The sequence below is a fragment of the Lates calcarifer genome, linkage group LG8, assembly GCF_001640805.2.
Source record: "Lates calcarifer isolate ASB-BC8 linkage group LG8, TLL_Latcal_v3, whole genome shotgun sequence".
NCBI classification, from domain to species: domain Eukaryota; kingdom Metazoa; phylum Chordata; class Actinopteri; family Centropomidae; genus Lates; species Lates calcarifer.
The window spans coordinates 14,297,355-14,316,537 of NC_066840.1; the positions used below are offsets into that span (position 1 = coordinate 14,297,355).

General features: G+C 42.4%; 2 protein-coding genes across 2 annotated transcripts in view; both read left to right on the top strand.

The window, feature by feature from the left end:
• The first annotated feature begins 261 nt into the window (after positions 1-261).
• daglb (diacylglycerol lipase, beta) lies at positions 262-9,095 on the top strand. The gene is given in 18 exon segments (XM_018660221.2): positions 262-1,035; positions 1,127-1,278; positions 1,626-1,800; positions 2,094-2,154; positions 2,156-2,362; positions 2,454-2,576; positions 2,671-2,798; positions 3,240-3,348; positions 3,350-3,367; positions 4,131-4,214; positions 5,162-5,230; positions 5,232-5,240; positions 5,350-5,430; positions 5,777-5,904; positions 6,211-6,279; positions 7,042-7,114; positions 7,199-7,452; positions 8,225-9,095. Coding segments are annotated over 18 exon segments (2,031 nt in total). The 5' UTR covers positions 262-940; the 3' UTR covers positions 8,421-9,095.
• A 569-nt stretch (positions 9,096-9,664) lies between these two features.
• Positions 9,665-19,183, top strand: part of spag9b (sperm associated antigen 9b) — a 31,426-nt gene continuing 21,907 nt past the window's right edge. Inside the window, exons 1-2 of the mRNA XM_051072423.1 lie at positions 9,665-10,469; positions 17,752-17,872. Of these exons, the coding sequence (XP_050928380.1) occupies positions 10,170-10,469; positions 17,752-17,872 (421 nt within the window). The 5' untranslated portion in view covers positions 9,665-10,169. The remainder of the gene's footprint in view (positions 10,470-17,751; positions 17,873-19,183) is intronic.

Consider the following 19,183-nt stretch of genomic DNA (forward strand, 5'->3'; position numbering starts at 1 on the left):
TATCTCATAGAAATACCCCTACTTAGCTGATAAATGTCTGGCTAGCTAAAATCTATAATAATTCCACCGAGACTTTTGGACATTTACTGACATGGTCAGAAAAGGATGGACTGTGTCTAAAATTGACACTGGACACAGACAGGTTCTTGTATAAAACTAGTTGATATCAAAGATGTATTATTACATCTATTGTTACTATGTGGGATGATATAAAGAAGGGAGGAATAAAGCGGAACGTTAATCGGATGTCTGCTGTTGCAATAGGGTATCACAATCGGACGGACAGTGTTCGTTTTCGAGGAAAACAAAACCAGCTGTCTAAATTTAGCTGCGTTTTTCCTTATCTAAACTTCCATAAAGAAATAGGTAAATGTGTTTATACAGCGAGATGTTGATATGTTATGAAGTAAACAACAGTAGCGTCTGTCAAATGGGATTATCAATCAACTTCTCGGAATAGCTTCAGAGTATTTTAGCGTGATAGCTAACGTTAAGCTAGTCACGCGACGGTATAAATTCTAGAAACTTGTCGTTAACCGCAGTTAGCAAAGTTAGCTAACGTTTTTTTAAGCTAGCTACGTGTTGACAGGTCGAACCGCCACCCTGTGTATGCCATCATCATCGTAGCAGGGGCGTTTCGTCATATCATTAAATTAGGTAACGGTAACAGACACGGGCTTCCGCTAGAATACTCTGTTTAACGTTAGCTTCTAGCTAGCTCTCACTGTGGGGCAGGGATCGTTTGGGCTGATTAAGCAACGCCGGAAAGTACAATGTAAGAACAATGGGTACGGCTCGTCGCCAACCGGTGCAGCCGCTGCCTCGGCAGTGAAGTCATGTATGACAGGAGGTGTCCATTGCTCAAAGGAATCCTGCCCACTTTATAGTGGTGAGGAGTTAGTTACCATCACCGGGAGATTTCGGCTCTTTTACCTGCACAATGCCGGGGATGGTGGTGTTTGGTCGGCGGTGGGGGATCGCCAGTGACGACCTTGTTTTCCCCGGCGCCTTCGAGCTGTTCGTCCGTGTACTTTGGTATGTTTTACTCAGCTTCTTTTACTACCTGGATTATATCCACTGATGTGTATTCACTGACTCTTTGTCCTGTCGTTTGTTTTCTCCTCAGGTGGATTGGCACCATGATCCTGTACACTTACCACAAGGGTCATTTTGACTGTAACGGGAGAGGAGTTCTTCACACTTACCTGGTCGGACTGTTGGTTGTGCTGGGACTCATCATCCTGTCACTGTGTGCTATTGTTTATGTCAGTGCCCAAGGTAAATCACTTGTTTTTACCTTTAAAAAATCTCTACAAACATGTGAAAAATAAATAGACCTGTAACATAATTTATCCCGCAGCAGCAGTGGTGTCAAAATACACGTTAGCTTATTCAGGAAGCTGCTCCTTTACACAACTTTTAGAAACTGGTGGGAGATGAAGCAAAGCAAAGTTCACTGAGTGTGACTGAACTGTGCAACAGCTGAAAGTAGAGACGGAGACGTCCCTCTGTTAGCACCAACAATGCTAGTTTATTAAAGGTATTCCGACATCTTCATCTGTGCTGCAGCTTGTTCAGCGTCCACCTGTCACACAATTCAGTGACGTCTGTGATCGTTTCCTCAGGTTCCATCACAAACTCTGGCCCGAGGCGCTCCATGCCTGCACTGGTGTACCTGCGAGCGCTGCTCTACATCCCTGAGCTGGTGTGGGCCTGTCTGGGAGCCGTCTGGGTGTCTGACGACAGCAAAGGCTGCGATCCTGCCACAGTGGGTGCTGTCATCTCAGCAGTGGTTGCCAGGTGGGTTTACCTGGAGTGGTGACTTTGTAATAGAGTGGAGCAGGGATGGTGTATTATTGTGGTCCAACCTGGAAGTTAGCATCACCCTGGTTTGCACGTCAAAGCTTCAGACATCAGGAGTGGGCGATTTACTGACCGGTTTTATGTCAGAGAATAAAACCTAAAAATGTCTTGCATGCTAACATGCTAACTTACTTCCTGGTTTTAGGATCAGTCCTGCTCCGCTCTGTCGTCTCTCATTCTAGAATTAATCAGCGACTGATTCAGCATCTTTCTTTTTTCCATCACCACAGCTGGATCATCCTGCTCTTCACGGCGCTGGGTGTGATATTTGTGTTCGACCCTCTGGGAAACCCCCGCCCTCAGCCCGACGCCACAGGAGCCGCTGGGAGTGCGAGACCTCCAGAGCAGCGAGGGCTCCCAGTTCTTCTCCACAGCTCGCTCCATGGCCGTCAAGGTGTGGGAGAACAGGCTGCGGCTCCTGTGCTGCTGCCTGCCGCAGGACGAGAGCCACCGGGCGGCGTTCTCCAGCATCGCACAGCTGTTCAGCAGATTCTTCTCGGTAAGGATCACCCTCTGGTTTCAGCTGGTGGGTTTACAAATTGAGTTAAGGCAGATTGGATTATATTCCTCGTACTCTGTGTGTGTGGCAGGACACAGATCTGGTCCCTAGCGATATAGCAGCTGGTTTAGCTCTGCTGCACCAGGAGCACGATAAGATGGAGCTAAGCAGAGACCCACAAGCCGTGGTCACTCACAGTCCCTCGTCTCCCATCGTAAGTACCGGAGCCTGTCAGTCACGTAGCTGCAGCATCTCGTCTTTTTGTTTTTACATTTTCCTTTTCTTTGTCTATCTTCTGTTGTTTGAAGGGAGAAGATTTGGAGACGGAGCTGGAGAAAACAGCTCACTGTATGCAGTTTGCTGCAGCAGCTTATGGCTGGCCGCTGTACATTTACTCCAACCTCTTTACCGGGCCCTGCAAACTATGTGGAGACTGGTGAGATGTTCTCTCTGAGGATTATTTGTGTTACTTTTCACAACAACATCATGAATATCTCCACGGAGAGACTGTGAAAATGTGGACCATCATCCATGTTTGTAGTTGATGTTGTCCTCCTCAGCTTTTCACCGATGACATCCATTGCACGTCTCTCAAACTGGTTCTGACAGAGCAGAAAGCCTTAGCACAGAAGCAGCCGACTGAAGATGTGTTTCAGAGAGATTCAAATATTTGAGTGGCAGCAGGTCGTTTAATTTCAGAGGTGGAGAAAAGAACCGGAATAAAAAAGACAACTTGTAGACGTTTAACTGAGTGTAAACTTCAATTTAAATGAAGCTGCCTTTGTGTTAGCACAGTGCAGTGTTAGCTCAGTGTTGTAACCCAAATCAAAACGAGTGTGTGTGTGTGTGTGTGTGTGTGTGTGTGTGTGTGTGTCAGCTGTAGGAGCCGTGCAGCTGAGTACGACATCGTTGGAGGAGACCACCTCGGCTGTCACTTCTCATCCATCCTGCAGAGCACTGGTCTGCAGTACAGAGACTTCATCTACTGTCAGCTTCCACAACCAGGTGAGCTCCTCATCAGTTCTACCTGCTTCTACCTGATTCTACCTGTCAGGGTCTCACCCAGAATCCACAACTTTTCACATGAATGTTACATGATATTCCTGCTTTGAACAGGCTTTATAAAAGAAGCTTTCATATTTGTGCTGTTGACTTGTCTCTGTGTGACGCCCGCTGAGCTTGTTTTTCACTGGGTTCCAGAAATTAGCAAGTTACAGCTCGTAATCGTTAGCACTCAGGATAATGTAATTTTCTATGTGTCTGGACAAAATGTTCATCTCACTTCCTTAGTGCAACATGTACATACATGATTTCACAATTTCAGACTTTTCTCAGCTAATTTCTGTCATCATCAAACAGCAGCGTTTAAGCAAGTCCGGGCTAATCCCACCTGGAACAGGTGTTACAACATGGACTGCAGCATTTCCAGAAGAACAGGAAAGAGCGCAGTCGCAGTTAATTTCATGATTAAGCAGTTTAATTGTGATGCTGAGATTAAAGAAGCACACAAACCTGTGTCAGAGCAGGATTAGCCCAGACTTGATTTATTGTTTTCTAATGCTGCTAGTTGAACTCTGTTTTTTATGCAAACTATTCTTAGGGTTTTTAGGATGTCGAGTGCAAGTATATGAAAAAAATCTTCTCAAATTCAAAGCCAAGAAAAGCATGTGGAGGAGAGCTCGGTCTCATTAATTTAATCTCTCTCTGTCTTTTCAAACTGTTGGTCCATAGTCTGTTGGTCGTATAAACAAACCTGTCTTTGTTACAGATCTACGAGATCCCCTTTTACGTGGCTCTGGACCATAAGAGGGAGGCAGTCCTGGTGGCAGTCAGAGGAACGCTGTCACTGAAGGTGAGTTGTTTTCTCATCTCTTATTTTATTTTTATGTGTTTCCTGTCAGAAACTTGTTGTTAGAGCCAGGTTCTGTTATATTTGTGTCCTAGTGTTTGCTGTTATCCTCCCATTTCCTCTTCATGCTCAGTATCACTTCCCTGTTTGTATAGATGACTGAAGATGACAGATGTGTCTAAATAGACTGATAAATATAGGTGCCACTTGGTCTACATCTGATGTCATGTAACACATTAAAATAGATTTTATATTTAAAAAAGAGCAGTAAGAGGGAAGTGAGAGTGTTTCACTGTAACTGAGAAGGTGAAATGGTTATTGTTGTGGAAAAATATTGAATATTTCCACTTATGTTTGTTAACAGGTCTGAAACATTTGTCTCAAAGTTGAGATTTCAAAAATAGTAAAAGTTTTTACTGACGTCCTGTGTCCGCCGCAGAGCGTCACAGAGAAACATCGATTTTTTTATTTTTATTTTTTAACGCAACACGGTTTCTTTTAATGTTTTGCCGTTTTAAATGATTTGGTCTGTTTGTTTTGGAGAGGATGAGACCTGTGTGGATAATTCGGCTTCCATTAAAAACCTCTTGAACGATGAACACCGAAGGAATCTTAACCTATAAACAAGCTAGGCTAACGTTAGCGGCAGCTCGGCTAATCACCCGCAGGCTTTTAATGACGTCCCGTGTCCGCCGAAGAGCGCCGGAAAACACTGATTTTTATAGTGAAACAACTTTATTCAGTGTTTTTGCCGATTTTAATGACTTGGTCTGTTTATTTTGGAGAGGAGGAGACCTCTGAGGATAATTCGGCTCCCGCAATGAGTTGTTTAACAATTCAATTAAGCCAACCAGCTGGATATTGGATGCACTTGTGGAAAACCCTGATTTGATGTGAGGTTAATCGGTTTCTCAGTTTGTTGTGTCTCTCACTCGGTGTGTGTCCTGCAGGATGTCCTGACAGACCTGTCTGCTGAATGTGAGAACCTGCCTATAGAAGGAGTGTCCTGGAGCCTGCTACGCCCACAAGGTAAATGTCCATTTACCTTTCTGTCTCTGTAGACAGCTACACCTGTCTGTAGTGGATGATTCTGTGTTTCAGTAGAGATTAATGCTGCTGTGCTCCCTCACTGCTGTAGGGAATCTGCCAGGCGGCGAGTTACATCTACAAGAAGCTGGTTAATGATGGCATCCTGAACCAGGCTTTCTCTGTCGCTCCGGTAAGAAGTGTAACTGAGGTTGTGTTGTTGTGTTTTATTTCAGTTTGATCCCTGCTGGTAAATCCTATTTGGAGGGAATAAGATGTTATCTATGGGACAGGTTTACAGGGACGGCACAACAACATGATACTGATTCGAATTTGACTGTTGAACCAAGACTCAGAACTACAGTGTAAATTATTTCACATTATTTAATTTCAAATTTAGCCTGAAGCACAAAAAGAGTTTTTATTTTGGGATATTTACTATTAATGTCAAGAAATAACATCAGATTTTTTTTAGAGGAAATGGATCACAAACGATCCTCTTTGTGTGTTTGTGTGTTGTTGTGTTGTTGTGTTTGCAGGAGTATAAACTGGTCGTCACCGGTCACAGTTTGGGAGCTGGCACAGCTGCAGTGCTGGCTGTTATGTTGCGCAATTCCTTCCCTGCCCTGCAGTGCTACGCCTTCTCTCCACCAGGGGGACTCCTGAGGTAAGGAAGAGGAAGGCTGGGACCATGTCCTGGGAGAGACCAGGGCAGTGTGCTCAGTTAAAAATAAAGGTTTATTTATTTATTTCTATCTTTACTCTTAGAGATGTAATCTAGATTTATAATGACAACACAGTTAAAACACATTGACCAGCAGGAACATTTTAGTTTTAGGAAAGTTTGTCCAGTATTTGCAAAAAAATCTTGTTTCAGTCCACGTTATCCAACTCTTGCTTTCAAAAATATAAAAATTTAATTGAATTTTGATAATGCTAATCATTGCACTCTCTGTATTTTCTCCCTGTGCAGTAAAGCCTTAGCTGATTACTCCAAGGACTTTGTGGTCTCAGTTGTGCTGGGGAAGGATCTGGTTCCCAGGTAAGACCGACGCCTTCACTTCATTTACTCCCTCGCCGGTCAGAATGTGTCGTTCTAAAGATATAACATGCAGGATTTGTCAGTAACAAACGGACAATGGACCTGTGGCTCTTTATACGTCCACGACTGCAGCAGAGTCAGGAAAGAGACAGAAACAGTGATTTAACCTGGTCGCTGCAGTTTTATAACCTTTACAACCCGACAAAAAGGAAAATATCAAAAAGTCAAGTCACATTTATTTGTAGAGCACATTTAAAAACAATGCAAGTTGACCAAAGTGCTGCACAGAATAAAATCAATAGACTCCCAGGCAGTAAAATCAGAATAAAACACAAAGGCATGGAGAAAAAAAACAAGTGGATCCAAACACTAAAGAAGAAGAGTGAGTTCTGAGCCGTCACACTTCTACTTAAACGAAGATTCAGAGGGATTATTTTTTCTTAAAGTTAAACTACATCATAAATAAATACTGTGTGTTGATAACTGGTTACTTCCTTGTTGCAGTCTGGTGTATTTGACATTAGTCACTGAGGGTAAAAACATGTTTGTGTTAGTGACACTGCAGACTCTTGTCTTCAGAAGGCCAATGTGAATGTGCTGTGGTGCACAGTCTATTATAGACTACAGTGTGATGTGATGGAGACTCTATATTTGGCTTTGCCCTGTTATTACAGGCACAGAGACAGAGAGCATGAGTGCAGCTCACCAGTCCCTTTCAGTGTTCTCTTTGTTTTAATGATCACTTTCTTTCTTTATGCACAGACTGAGTATTCCCAACATGGAGGATCTAAAGAGGAGGATTCTTAAAATAGTGTCAAACTGCAATAAGCCCAAAGTAAGAGCCGATCAGTTTTACACCTCGACACGATTTCTCAGTATCTGAAGACACACAGTAACTTTCTTCCTGTCTGTGTTGCAGTACCGCATCCTGCTGCAGGGGTTATGGTATGAGCTGTTTGGAGGAGACCCCGACGACTGCCCCACCGAGATGGACAACAGGAGGGAGGAGGAGCTCAACCAGCCGCTGCTGGGCGAGGAGTCCCTGATGATTCGCAGATCGTCGTCCTATCAGAGCCTGGGTTCGGACGGCTCGCCCGCCCACAAGGCCGCCCACTTACCTCTGTTCCTACCTGGACGTGTGCTGCATATCACAGAGGAGGGGCCGTCGCGGAGGTGCGTCTGAACCCTCGATAAATAAACTGATGAGTTCCAGTCACGTTCAGACACCTCAGCTCTTTTCAACTGACTCAACCTTCATCTTTTTTTAATACACAGTTTACTCCGTCTTCTCTTAGTGCTAACGCTTTAGCAGACACATGCAGCACGACACAAATTATTACGCAAAAGTGTAAAATACAGGAGCTGAGGCTCCAACACGGCAGCTTGAGTTCCTGCTGGAGATGATAACGCTGCACCTGAGGAGGCAGAGACCAACTTTCAGTTACTAAACTTGATCTGATGCTAATTTCTCTGAAATTTCCATCTCAATTAATCACCTACGCCTGCGTTAAGCAAATATGTTAATAACTGATCAGGAGTTTGATTCATTTTTATAGTAAAAATATAAAAACATTAAGGTTTCCATGTCTTCAAATGTGAATATTTTCTTTTCTTTCTTAGTCAGTTTAGTTTTATGGCTGACTATCTTTTTGGACTTTAGAAACTTCTGACCAACATTTTTCAGACCAAATGATTGATCAGTTACTCAGAGGAAAACCAGCAGATTCACCTGTAATGAAAATAATGTGAGTTGCAGGCTCATTGTGCAGCATTTGGAGCTGGTTCAGCAGTGAACACACACATTACATATGACCATAGATGCTGACAGTCACATGAACAATGCCTGTGCTGATATTTGCATACAGTACAAACTGAATCCCAGATCAGTATCGAATGGAAAGAGGCCGCCTCGTCACCAGAGTGTTTGTCTTTTCTCTCCTCTCAGATCCTGCTTCTCCCAAGTCCGGTACCGAGCAGAGTGGTCCAGTGAAATGTCTTTCAGGAGTATTGTGATCAGCCCCAGGATGCTCTCAGATCACATGCCTGACATTGTGCTGCGAGCACTCAACAGCCTGACCAGTGAGAAGCCCTACTCCCTCTGCCCGTCGTCGCTCGACAACAGCCAGCACAACACTATCTGACATGTACCATAGAGACTCTTTATCCCGATGTCACGCCTACTTCTGTTTATACGTTAAAGCCATTTGATTTTCTCCTCCGCCTCAACATATCTGCACTTAATTGTAATGATGATGGAAGCAGTAGAGATTTATCTCTGTTAAGAGAAACACGTGGAGCACGAGGACTTTTTGTTGCACTTTTAATTATTTTAACTTAGATATTATTTAGTTTCATTTCAGTTACTCCATTAGCAACTTTCTGCCATGATCTTTGAATGTGCGTTACAATATATGAACAGTGCTGCAGTTATATCGTAATGTTCTCCATCCTCTGTTTGTGCGAGTGCTGCCTGATCCGGGACGTCTTCGTCGTGTCGTAGCTGTGGTTAGTGTGCCTCGTGTTTTTTAACGTCTTGAGACATCAGGGTGAACAGTGCCTATGCATTACAGGAAAAAACAGAAAGACAGCGAAGAGTGCAGTGTGTTTACAGTAAGTTTAGTGCACGGTGTTTGGAATAAACAGAAGAAGAAAGATTGTACTTTTGTGATTTTCTGTTCACTTGCCATAAATATAACTTTTTTTTTCAGGTGATATATGAACGTTTGAATCAGCTGATGCCTGCATTAAGTATTTCACATCCTCAATAGAATGCATTGGACTCCATGATGCAAATAAAAGCTTTGTTTTGAAGCACACTCTTCATCCATTGATGGTTTTTATTCCAAAGACTGCGGAGCCAGTAAAATAATAATATAATTTAAAAGGCCTAAACAATGGGATTTGTGTCTTGGCTAAAGCTGTGTAAGTCAACGGGAGGGGGTGTAATTAATTATGAAATGCTCCGCGGATTAGCTTCAGTTTTTGCTCGGTCCCCTTCCAGCTCTCTTTAGCATGTGACGTAACCACGACATCCCGTCACCGACACATGACCTCTTCAAGTGACCCTCGGAAGATCCCGTTTCAAAACTCGGACACGGCCAATTTATTACAGTCATTACAGTGTTAAAAGTTGGCTCAAACAGCGTGTGTCTACTTTTTGGCTGTAAACGAGGAAGCCTGCGCAGCTACTTTGCTTGTGTCAAATTAAAGGGGAGAAATGAGTGGCAGAAATTACGAATTAAAGCAGAAAATCAAATGATTTGACATTTTTTCGTCTGAAAATAAAAACAAATCTAGAAAAAATGAGTATTCCTCTTAATCAGTGGATACGGTTTCTTCTCCGCCCCTTAAACGTCACATAACAGAAAATATATGAGCAACAGGTCAGAATAAATTATGATTTGAGCTTTAACAACGTGAACTTGTGAGCTGATGTTTACTCGGTGTACGGTTAGCCTCTGGCTTTTTTCACAGTTACACATCAGGTGACTCCTGGGATAAAAACCGCTATCTCCTCCGCTGTGTTTACCACTCCGAGGAGTAGTTTAACTGCGTTTGTCTCCGTCTTTCCGACAGCACGTGAAGGCAGCAGCAGGAGCTCATCTGTTGGACAGGGAAACTAATCAGGAGCCAAGTAAAGACTTTTCAGTACTGCTAGCTTCCAGGCTAGCCAGCTCCTAAAGTCAGCCGTCCAGACGAATACAGAATATAGAGTTTGTTTATGAAGTACAGTGTCTCCTCTGTACGACAAACAACGTCCGAGAGATGTTTTAGAAACACTGTTTTGTTTCGCTTAAAGTAGCAAGGCGGGCAGCCGCTGGGCAGCCGAAGCTTGCGGCTAGCTCATTAACGTTAGCTGGTGGGAAAGAAGTGCAAGCGGAGGCAAGAAAATGGAGCTGGACGACGTAGTCCTGTATCAGGACGACTCGGGCAACTCTGCCATGATGTCCGAGCGGGTTTCAGGCTTGGCCAGCTCGATTTACCGCGAGTTTGAGCGGCTCATCGAGAAGTACGACGAGGACGTGGTGAAGGAGCTGATGCCGCTGGTCGTCGCCGTGCTGGAGAACTTGGACTCGGTGTTCGCTGTCAACCAGGAGCACGAAGTGGAGCTGGAGCTGCTGAAGGAGGACAACGAGCAACTCGTCACCCAGTATGAGCGAGAGAAGGCACTGAGAAAACACGCAGAGGAGGTGGGCTTCACTACACAACTGCCACACTAATTTATAACCCGGATTATAGGTTGAAGAGTCTGGTTTGAAAAGGTTGAGCGCCGAAGTCCATTCGAAAATCCGGCAATTCACTTTTAAGATGCTCGTCAACTACACATCAAACATTTTTTACCCCTAAATTAACACTTTTTCTAAAATGTGTAACCCCTTCTTTTATTCGGCATACTTACAACCCCCCGTAAAGCACCTTTTAAAGAAGAATTACACTTTTAAAATTGGTTGTTGACGCTTGCCACGGCCCATTGTCAGGCATTCTGCCGGAGGAAATTGACAGAATAACATGTAGACCCTAGCTATAAGTTGATATTAAGTTGTTATGTTAGACTCAGTAGTTTCAGATAAAATGTGATCATAAGTATGAGCAGCGCTGCAGAACACGCTGTACTGTAGTGGAGAGTTCACGTCTCCATGGATGCCACTTGTTGCAGTGAATCAAGGTCGCTTCGCACCACTGTGGTTTAACTTGTAATATCTCAACAATGATTTTCAGTCAAGCCTCAGATACATGCAAACCAAGCACTGATCTGTGTGTGTGTGTGTGTGTGTGTGTGTGTGTGTGTGTGTTGCTGTCTGCCGCTCCCAATAAACACCGATGTGAATCCTGGTGATCACAGTCAGCGTCATGTCTAAATGACAACCCAGTGATACACTTAATGACACGCTCTTCATCCCTTCATCTCTGCAGTACTCTCTATTTTTGGACAGTGACACATTTTCAGTAGTTGTGGCTTCTGCACAACAGAGCAGGTCTCAGATGAAACTTACTTCTGGGTGTTTTTCTTGGTTTTGGGTCAGTGATAGTCCTAGTTTGGTCCTCCTGCAAGATGCCCTGTAAAAAGGGCCCTTAATTCCTCATCTTACAGTCATTTAATTTTTGCTCTGCTTCTTGCAGCCTCACCTGTCTGTGCATTCATAAATCGTGAAGGCTTGTTGTAGCTGTGTGTTCTCAGATTATTAGACTCACAGCTGTGTTCATGTGCGTTTCCCCTCCCCCTGTCAAAACCTATTGTTAATCTATGAGTGAGTATTTAATGAGTTTCCTCTTAACCAAACGTGTAGGTGATGTCTGTGATTTATTGGATTCATTGTTTGAATAGAGAAAGAAAGAAAGAAAGAACGTCTCTAAAATGGGAAGTTTAAAAAAACTATTAAAAAAAACCTGAATAATTTCCAGTGTGTTATTATGTGATTCTAACAGGCCGTTAGCTAAAAGGCATTTTTGTTTATTAAAATAAAAATATCAGTGGTAAAGGACACAGAAACTGTGATGTAAACATCCACAATCTTTTATTGTGATACAAGATACGTCTTCCTGTACCTCTGACACACCTGCAGGTTCAGCTTTATGAAGTAAAAATAAAATAAATAAAGTTACTAATGGAACAAAACTCATTTTTACCTCACAATTAACACTTTAAAGGTCTTTTCACACTGGAGATGTTTTCATTTTTCGTGTGATTAATTGGCACATCAGTTTATTTTTTCAAACTGTTGTTTTTGTTTCACACAAAACACAGATATTATGCAGTTATTAAAACAGCTGCTGGTAAATTTCCAATTAACCAATTAATGAAAGAAGTTGAAGCGTAGGTGATTGAGTGAGATGGAAATTTCAGGTAAAGTTCAACTTTATTAACTGAAAGATGAACGGTCTTTTCACTTTTCTGTTTAACAAACTTGTTATTTAAAGTCAGGACAAGTTGTGTAGTTTGTAAATATTGCACAGTTGTGCAGCTGTTTCATTGACCTCCAGCTGAATGTCATGTGATTTGTTTTGGTGCAGTAGGTTTAGATTAAGTTTTCAGTTCGTATTGTTGAACTAGAAGAGACCAGAGTTTTAAAAAATCAGATAAAGACATCCACAGGAACTCAACTAACAGTTTGTATTCATTAGTTTATTACGTTTTAATGGCTCTCGGTTTGTTAAATATTTGTGTCTCTGCTCAGTAATCATTTAGTTACAGTTATTGTCGAGGTTAAAAGAAAACTGCTGTTTGACTGTTACATGTATTATCTCACGCTCCTGCAGTTTTGTTCTTTTCAGCTCACGACTTTAAAAGAAAACACACAACATATAAAATGTTTCCAGAAAATAGAAACAGCATCTTAAAACTTAATGAAACCAAACAGAATTTGAGATCCAGGATTAGTTTTTTTGTGCTTTTAAAGCTCAAACACACAGCGCTCCGTCTCTTAATCCTCCCTGCTTCTTATGTCCAGGTATTAAAGACAAAAGCAGGGGTTTGCACTTAATCTGTTTTATTATTTTTCCAGCCTCTGCACCTGTAATTCCTGTAAAATTAGCTGTGGTCCACATGGTTTAGACTGGAAACAGGATTAAAATATTATAGATCAATCCTTTATAGCAACATAATTGTTTGAAGAGAACAATCATGATTATTTTCTGGTTCTAGTTTGGATATCTCAGTAGAATATGTGCTCATATCCTCTGTATTTCCCTGGCTGTTGACATTTGACAGTTAAATGTTGAATGACAAGTGCAACAGGTCACAAAGCAGCGCGTTAATAATTTATGTCCTGTCGTAACATGTCGCTAAAGCTCCTGGATAAACCTGTGCACGTGAGATTTTCCATCGGTATGTTACAGGCTCATCAGTCTTCCTCCCTCTTGCTGCTGTGTGTTAAACGCCTCTGTCATCAGCCTGTTATCTGTCATGTTGGTGTCAGTAGCAGCGTTGTAGCAGAAGTAGGTGTTGTCCTTGGACTCTGCATCCTCTCTATAGGAGAGGTTAGCTTCTGTGGACGTCAGTGCAGGAACTTGAATGAACAATAACAATTCAGGATAGGGTGTTTATGGCTATATTAAGTCGTGACTGTACCACAGAGAGGGAAGTGAACACGGCTGGTTGCTAATAGAGTGGAGCAGGGATGATGTGTTTTTGTAGGCTAGCCTGGAAGTTAGCATCACCCTGGTTCCCTCCGCAAAAAGACCAAACGAACCAACGAACATATGAGATGCTAACATGGTTTGTTCTGCAGGATAATCTTCACTGCTCTGATGTTTGAAGCCTCAATCCAACCTCCAGAAGTAAAAAGCTAATTTTAGGCTATAAACCAACTACACCACGGTCACATGACGTCAACGTCTCCACCACTAAGAGGAAGAAGATTTTTGTTGTTTTACTTTCTGTTAGTTCAACTTTAAAAGCTTTGTTTAGGAGGATTGTTGTTGGACTATCATTTCTTCTTGGAATAAAGATTTCACTGAGGAAAAACACTTTATTTGCATTTTCAGTACAAAAAATATCTATTAATCGATAATTGAGTGTTAATTTTCCTCAAATGTCTGTCCCCACTGTACACACAGCCTTTCCACACCTCCCACATTTCATCATCCCTCAGCCTCTGACAGCTGGGACTAAGTTTATACCAGATTCACATGGTTAAACTGACACACTCATGCTGTTTTTAAATGGGATGTTTTTTCCCCTCCAACACCAAAGCAGCTGCCGACTCAAAGGAGTCAAATGAGCAGCCTGGCACAGACTCATTTGTTAAGCTGCTCATTCTGGGGCTGCAAGTCACTCCAGAAGCAAAGAAGCAGATTAATCTCACCAAACAAACACACTGTGAGAGCCAAGTCCTGCTTTTTCTCTGCTCCAAACCCAGAGGAATACCTCCTCTTAGTGGTTCGTCTGAGCAGGAGAGGAGAGGAAAAGGCAAGGCAGGAAATTCTTAGGGAAAAACAGTGTTTCCCTCAGTTCTTTTGTCCGGTCAGAGTCGTCTACAGACCTGACCACGGCCCGCTCACACAGAACGCCAGCTGATTGATCATCAGCAGTCATTTTCTTCCTGTGTATAAATGAGGCTGATAGCTATGACATTTGCTTCTTACATTCATGTTTCCCCTTAACATTTCATGTACCTCCATCATCATGTCCATGTTTTAGTTGTCAGTTGTCAGAGATGTTGTTTATAGATTGTTGTATAAGTCCTAAAACCAGGAAGTAAGTTAGCATGTTAGCACTTCCTGTTCCCACGTATCAAAGTCAATAAGTTTCTGGTTAAATGTCTGAAATAAGGTCTGTGGTTTTATACACAAGCTCAAGACATTTTCAGGTTTTATTCTCGGACATAAAATGGGTCAGTAAATCCCCCACTCCTGATGTTTGAAGCTTTTACGTGTCTTAAAAAAGGCGGTTGCTAACGAGTGTCTAAATGAGACTACAGAGGTTGTCGGGGACGTTAACATGAAAACCCATCTACTCACCAGTCCACCTTTACAGCCTCATTGTGTTTCTACTCACGCTCTTTCAAACTCTCACTAACTTTCTAAGAAGAAAGGCTTTTGTAGAAGAGCTCAGAGCTAAATGAAATGACCAGTTGGAAGCTCAGTGGTGGAGACGTTGACGTCATGTGACCGTGGTGTAGTTGGTTTATAGCCTAACATTAGCTTCTTACTTCTGGAGGTTGCATTGAGGCTTCAAACATCAGAGCAGTGAAGATTATCCTGCAGAACAAACCATGTTAGCATCTCATATGTTCGTTGTTGTCACAGTTTATTTTCTGCAATAATCAATAATCCAATGAAAAAATCCCATTAGCTTTTTTTTTTCGGGCTAGCCTACAAAAACACGTCATCCCTGCACCACTCTATGACTACATATCTAGAAAACACTTTGTGCTAATTAGCTAATGTTAGCATGCCAACAAGCTAAAGTAAGATGTAAACATCATACCAGCGAAACGTCAGGATATTGTTATTGTATATTAGCATGTTAGCATGTAATTTGAAGCACAGTCTCACAGAGCTTAATGACATAAATGACCAGATCGTTCTAATGCTGTCATCCATCCTTCATTCTTTGGTGAGTTTATCATGTCTGGTGGCCTCACACACCCTCAAATGTCTCAGCAGCCAACCGGCAGCCAAAAAACACTAAATAGAGTTGATTTCACTCTCAGTCGATTGAGTGCCAGTACAGTGGAGCTCTGTCTGTGTGGGTGTGCACACACTTGTGCTGCAGCCACATGTGTTTGCGTGTGTGAGAGTGTGTGTTTGGCGCTCAGGGACAAAGGCAGCCTTATACATGCAGCGTAGGGGGAAGAGTGCACGCTAAAAACGCTGGAACACTCATTCTCTGGAGCGCTGTCATATGCACAGGCCTCCTTCCTGGGTCATATGATGAGCAGCAGGGTGAGGAGGGAAGATGCTGGGAGTTGTTTCTGTGTCGAAAGTGTAGGAGGGTGTGCGTCATCCATACAGTCTTCTCTGGTGTTAAGAAGTGTATCTTTTATTCTCTAAAGAACAACTACACATGTTGTTAGTGCAGCAGCTGATTACGACCTGTAACATCTTCCTGTTAAGTGACATCTAGTGGCCGTAGGAATTATGACATCTATTAAGTACATGTAGCATAAATGACAAAACTCCACGCTAAATCTAACCTGGTACTTTTTTTACGCCCAAATCTAACCTGGTACTTTTTATGCCGGTAGGGGACTTTAGGAAACAGTTGGTCGTCTTAATCGTATTAAAGTGTAAGAACAAACCAAATGACCAGTATGGTTGTATGAGTTGGAGGACTTGAATGATCTTGGAAGGACTTGACTTGAAAATGATCAGAAACCGAGGCCTGTAACTTGATTTATTCTGCTATTTACAGATTACGGTGCCACCCTCCTTCCCATGAGTCCACTCGTCTGTAGTCTAGCCCAGTGCTATGTTAATGCTCTTAGTAGATTTACATGGGAAATGCTGCTTTACGACCAATAACCTCAGCTCTTAAGATGCCCCCTGGGTTTTCCAGACCCCACTGGACCTCTCTTACCCCCCACCACCTTTGTAGCAGGGGTAAGGAGGATTATTAGGGTCTTGAGAGAGAGAGAAAAGTGCACATAGAAGCCATTTATACAAACTAAATTTCACAATAAGGCAAAAAATATTCACCTCTGTTATTTTAGATAAAGAGCACATTCAGACGATGATTAATGGAAAATCAAGTGCTCTACACTGAAATAGTTCAAGCCCAGAGGGAGAGAAAAACATCTCGACTCATCAATGACTGAATTGTGTTGGTTTTTAGTTTGTGTTGGGCTCAGTTTTTAGAGAGAGGCATCCTGAAGAAACACCTTTTTTAGCCACCTCCGGTCTCAGTGTGGCTTGTATGTAAAGAAGAGGCGGCTTGTAACAGGGCGCTCAGGTGATCCTCATCTCTTTGCAGATGACATCCACACCTCGCCCAGGGCCTGACCGCACGGCCTCTTATCCACAGGGAGGTCCCAAATCACAAGACTGTGCAGAGACACCTGACTCAGCTGATCAGCTATCAATAGATTAACTAATTATTGTACTTCTCTATAGCCATTCACATTTACTGATGTTTCTTTTAACATTGCACTGGGCCTGCAGTTCAGGGTTGTGTCAGCTGGACGCTAAAACATTTTCAGCCGACTACTTTCTCACTGTTTCAAGTCCCGTCCACTTTTTATAATGTTATGACTATAATCTTAAACCAGACGAAGGAAATTTTGTCATTAGACGTCTGGATCTTAAGTAATCAGAGAAACAAGCTATGAAGCTATAAAACGCTATGATGTGACAGATCCACATTAAATACAGCGTTTTGCTAATTAAAAAAGATGTAAGCTCAATGTCAGCAGTTTTACTTCTTATTTACATCTGTATGTTTTACTGCAGCTGAAAATTCACTCGACATCTTAACTTTTCATTCTGTATTTTGAGTGTGCTCCAGTTTCCCTTCACTTTATCTTGTTATTTGACCCACTTTCTCCGTCAGAGCTCAGTAAAGTTTCTTCTAATCTAATCTATGCACAAACAGGGTGTAAATTGCCATCAAGGAGCAGTGGTTGACCCAGCATTAAATGAATTAGCTTTGGTTCAGAGTGGTGGGTTAGCGGCTTGAGACGGTTCAGGAGACACAGACACCTTGCTGTTAGCAACGTAACAGATTATGATTATTATTCTTAATAATAATAATTTGCTGTGCATGTTTGTTTTCAAAGTGCACCCACTGTTCCCTCTGTGTGTGTGTGTGTTAGTTCATCCAGTTTTATTCTATAAAAACAGTCACAATCGCTCTTTGACCAACATCCCCTGAGAGGACGAATGAGGTTAGCGACGGCAGCGGCTGTGAAGATTGAAAAAACAACCTTGACTCTGATATCAGCTGTTGCTAACTTGCCCAGGAAACAGCGTGTGCACAGGTTTACAGTCCTCCTACTGTTGATAGTAAAAGTCTTTTTCTTTCTTTCTCTGCAGAGGTACATCGCCTTCGAGGACTCCCAGGAGGGCGAGAAGAAAGACCTCCAGTGTCGGCTGGTGATGCTGGAGTCTCACACACGTCAGCTAGAGCTAAAAACTAAAAACTATGCAGATCAGAGTAAGTCCGTCACGTTGTACTGTACGTCTGTAACACACAGGTTTTATTGTACAGGGCTCTGTTATCGACTGGGTGGATACCCTGTGAGCAGCATCGACAGCTTGCAGGTCTTGTGACTGTTTGTTAGCCTGATGTGCCTGAGGGCAGATGGACCTCCATGTCCCTGCTGAATAAAGGCCATTAGTGACACACTATGGGTGTTTGCCTGCCAAGTCTGCTAAATGAGCTGTAAGAGAATAGACCAAGCTGAGAAAGGCTCAGGGAGTAACAGGATCATTTTTGAGCTGCTTGTGATCTTTCGCTACAAAACAAAGCTTTTTTAAAAGTAGTATTCATCTGTGTTTCAAGATTATGCATGTGCCGTTAGTCCTGTGTCCTGTCACCGCCACTTTTTATAACATCATAACTATAATCTTAAACCAGACGAAGGATGTTTGTCATCGGACTTCTGAGTCTTCAGTAATCAGAGAAACAAACTGAGCAAACAGCAGAGACACAAAGAAACATTGACTTTTAACATTAAACTGTTTTATTCAGTGTTTTTACAGATTTTAATGACTTGATCTGTTTGTTTAGAGAGGAGGAGACCTTTGGATGATTTAGCTCCCAGTAAAAAACCTCCTGAACGATGAACACTGAAGGAATTCAAACCTAAAACAAGCTAAGCTAGCATTAGCGGCAGCTCAGCTAACAGCCCGCTTGCTGATGCCCTGTATCTGCCGAAAAACATTTTACTGTTTTTAATAACTTTGTCAGTTTGTTTTGGAGAGAGGGGGATATGTGTAAATAATCCAGCTCCCAATAAAAACCTCCTGTACGATTGACACTGAAGGAATCCTAACCGAAAAACAAGCTAATGTTAGCGGCAGCTCAGCTAACAGCCCGCTGCCTCTTACTGACGTCCTGTGTTTTTCCCGGAAAAACACTGATTTTTAATGTGAAACTACTTTAAAAACACTTAAGGAATCACAACAAGTTGTTAAACAATACAAAAAATAACTCACAATGTCTCCATTCGCTGGCCTTAATGCCTAAAGGATAATATCAAAAGAATTGTTTTTCTGAAGCAGGAAAGACAGTTTAAATATAAAGTACAGTGCAGTCCTCCTTGAGTTTCAGAGCGTGGTCGTCTTTCCAGGCCATCAAAAGAAAACCCTCATGATGTGTGCATGACTGCACTGTTGACAGTGTGTGACTGCTTTTTTGTTCCACCGCAGGGCTGTAACATACGCCTCGGTCATGCTAGGGGAAAGTTTGCGACCTTTTTTCTTTCTTTCGATGTGACACTTCCTCCTTTTTTTCCCTTTCTGT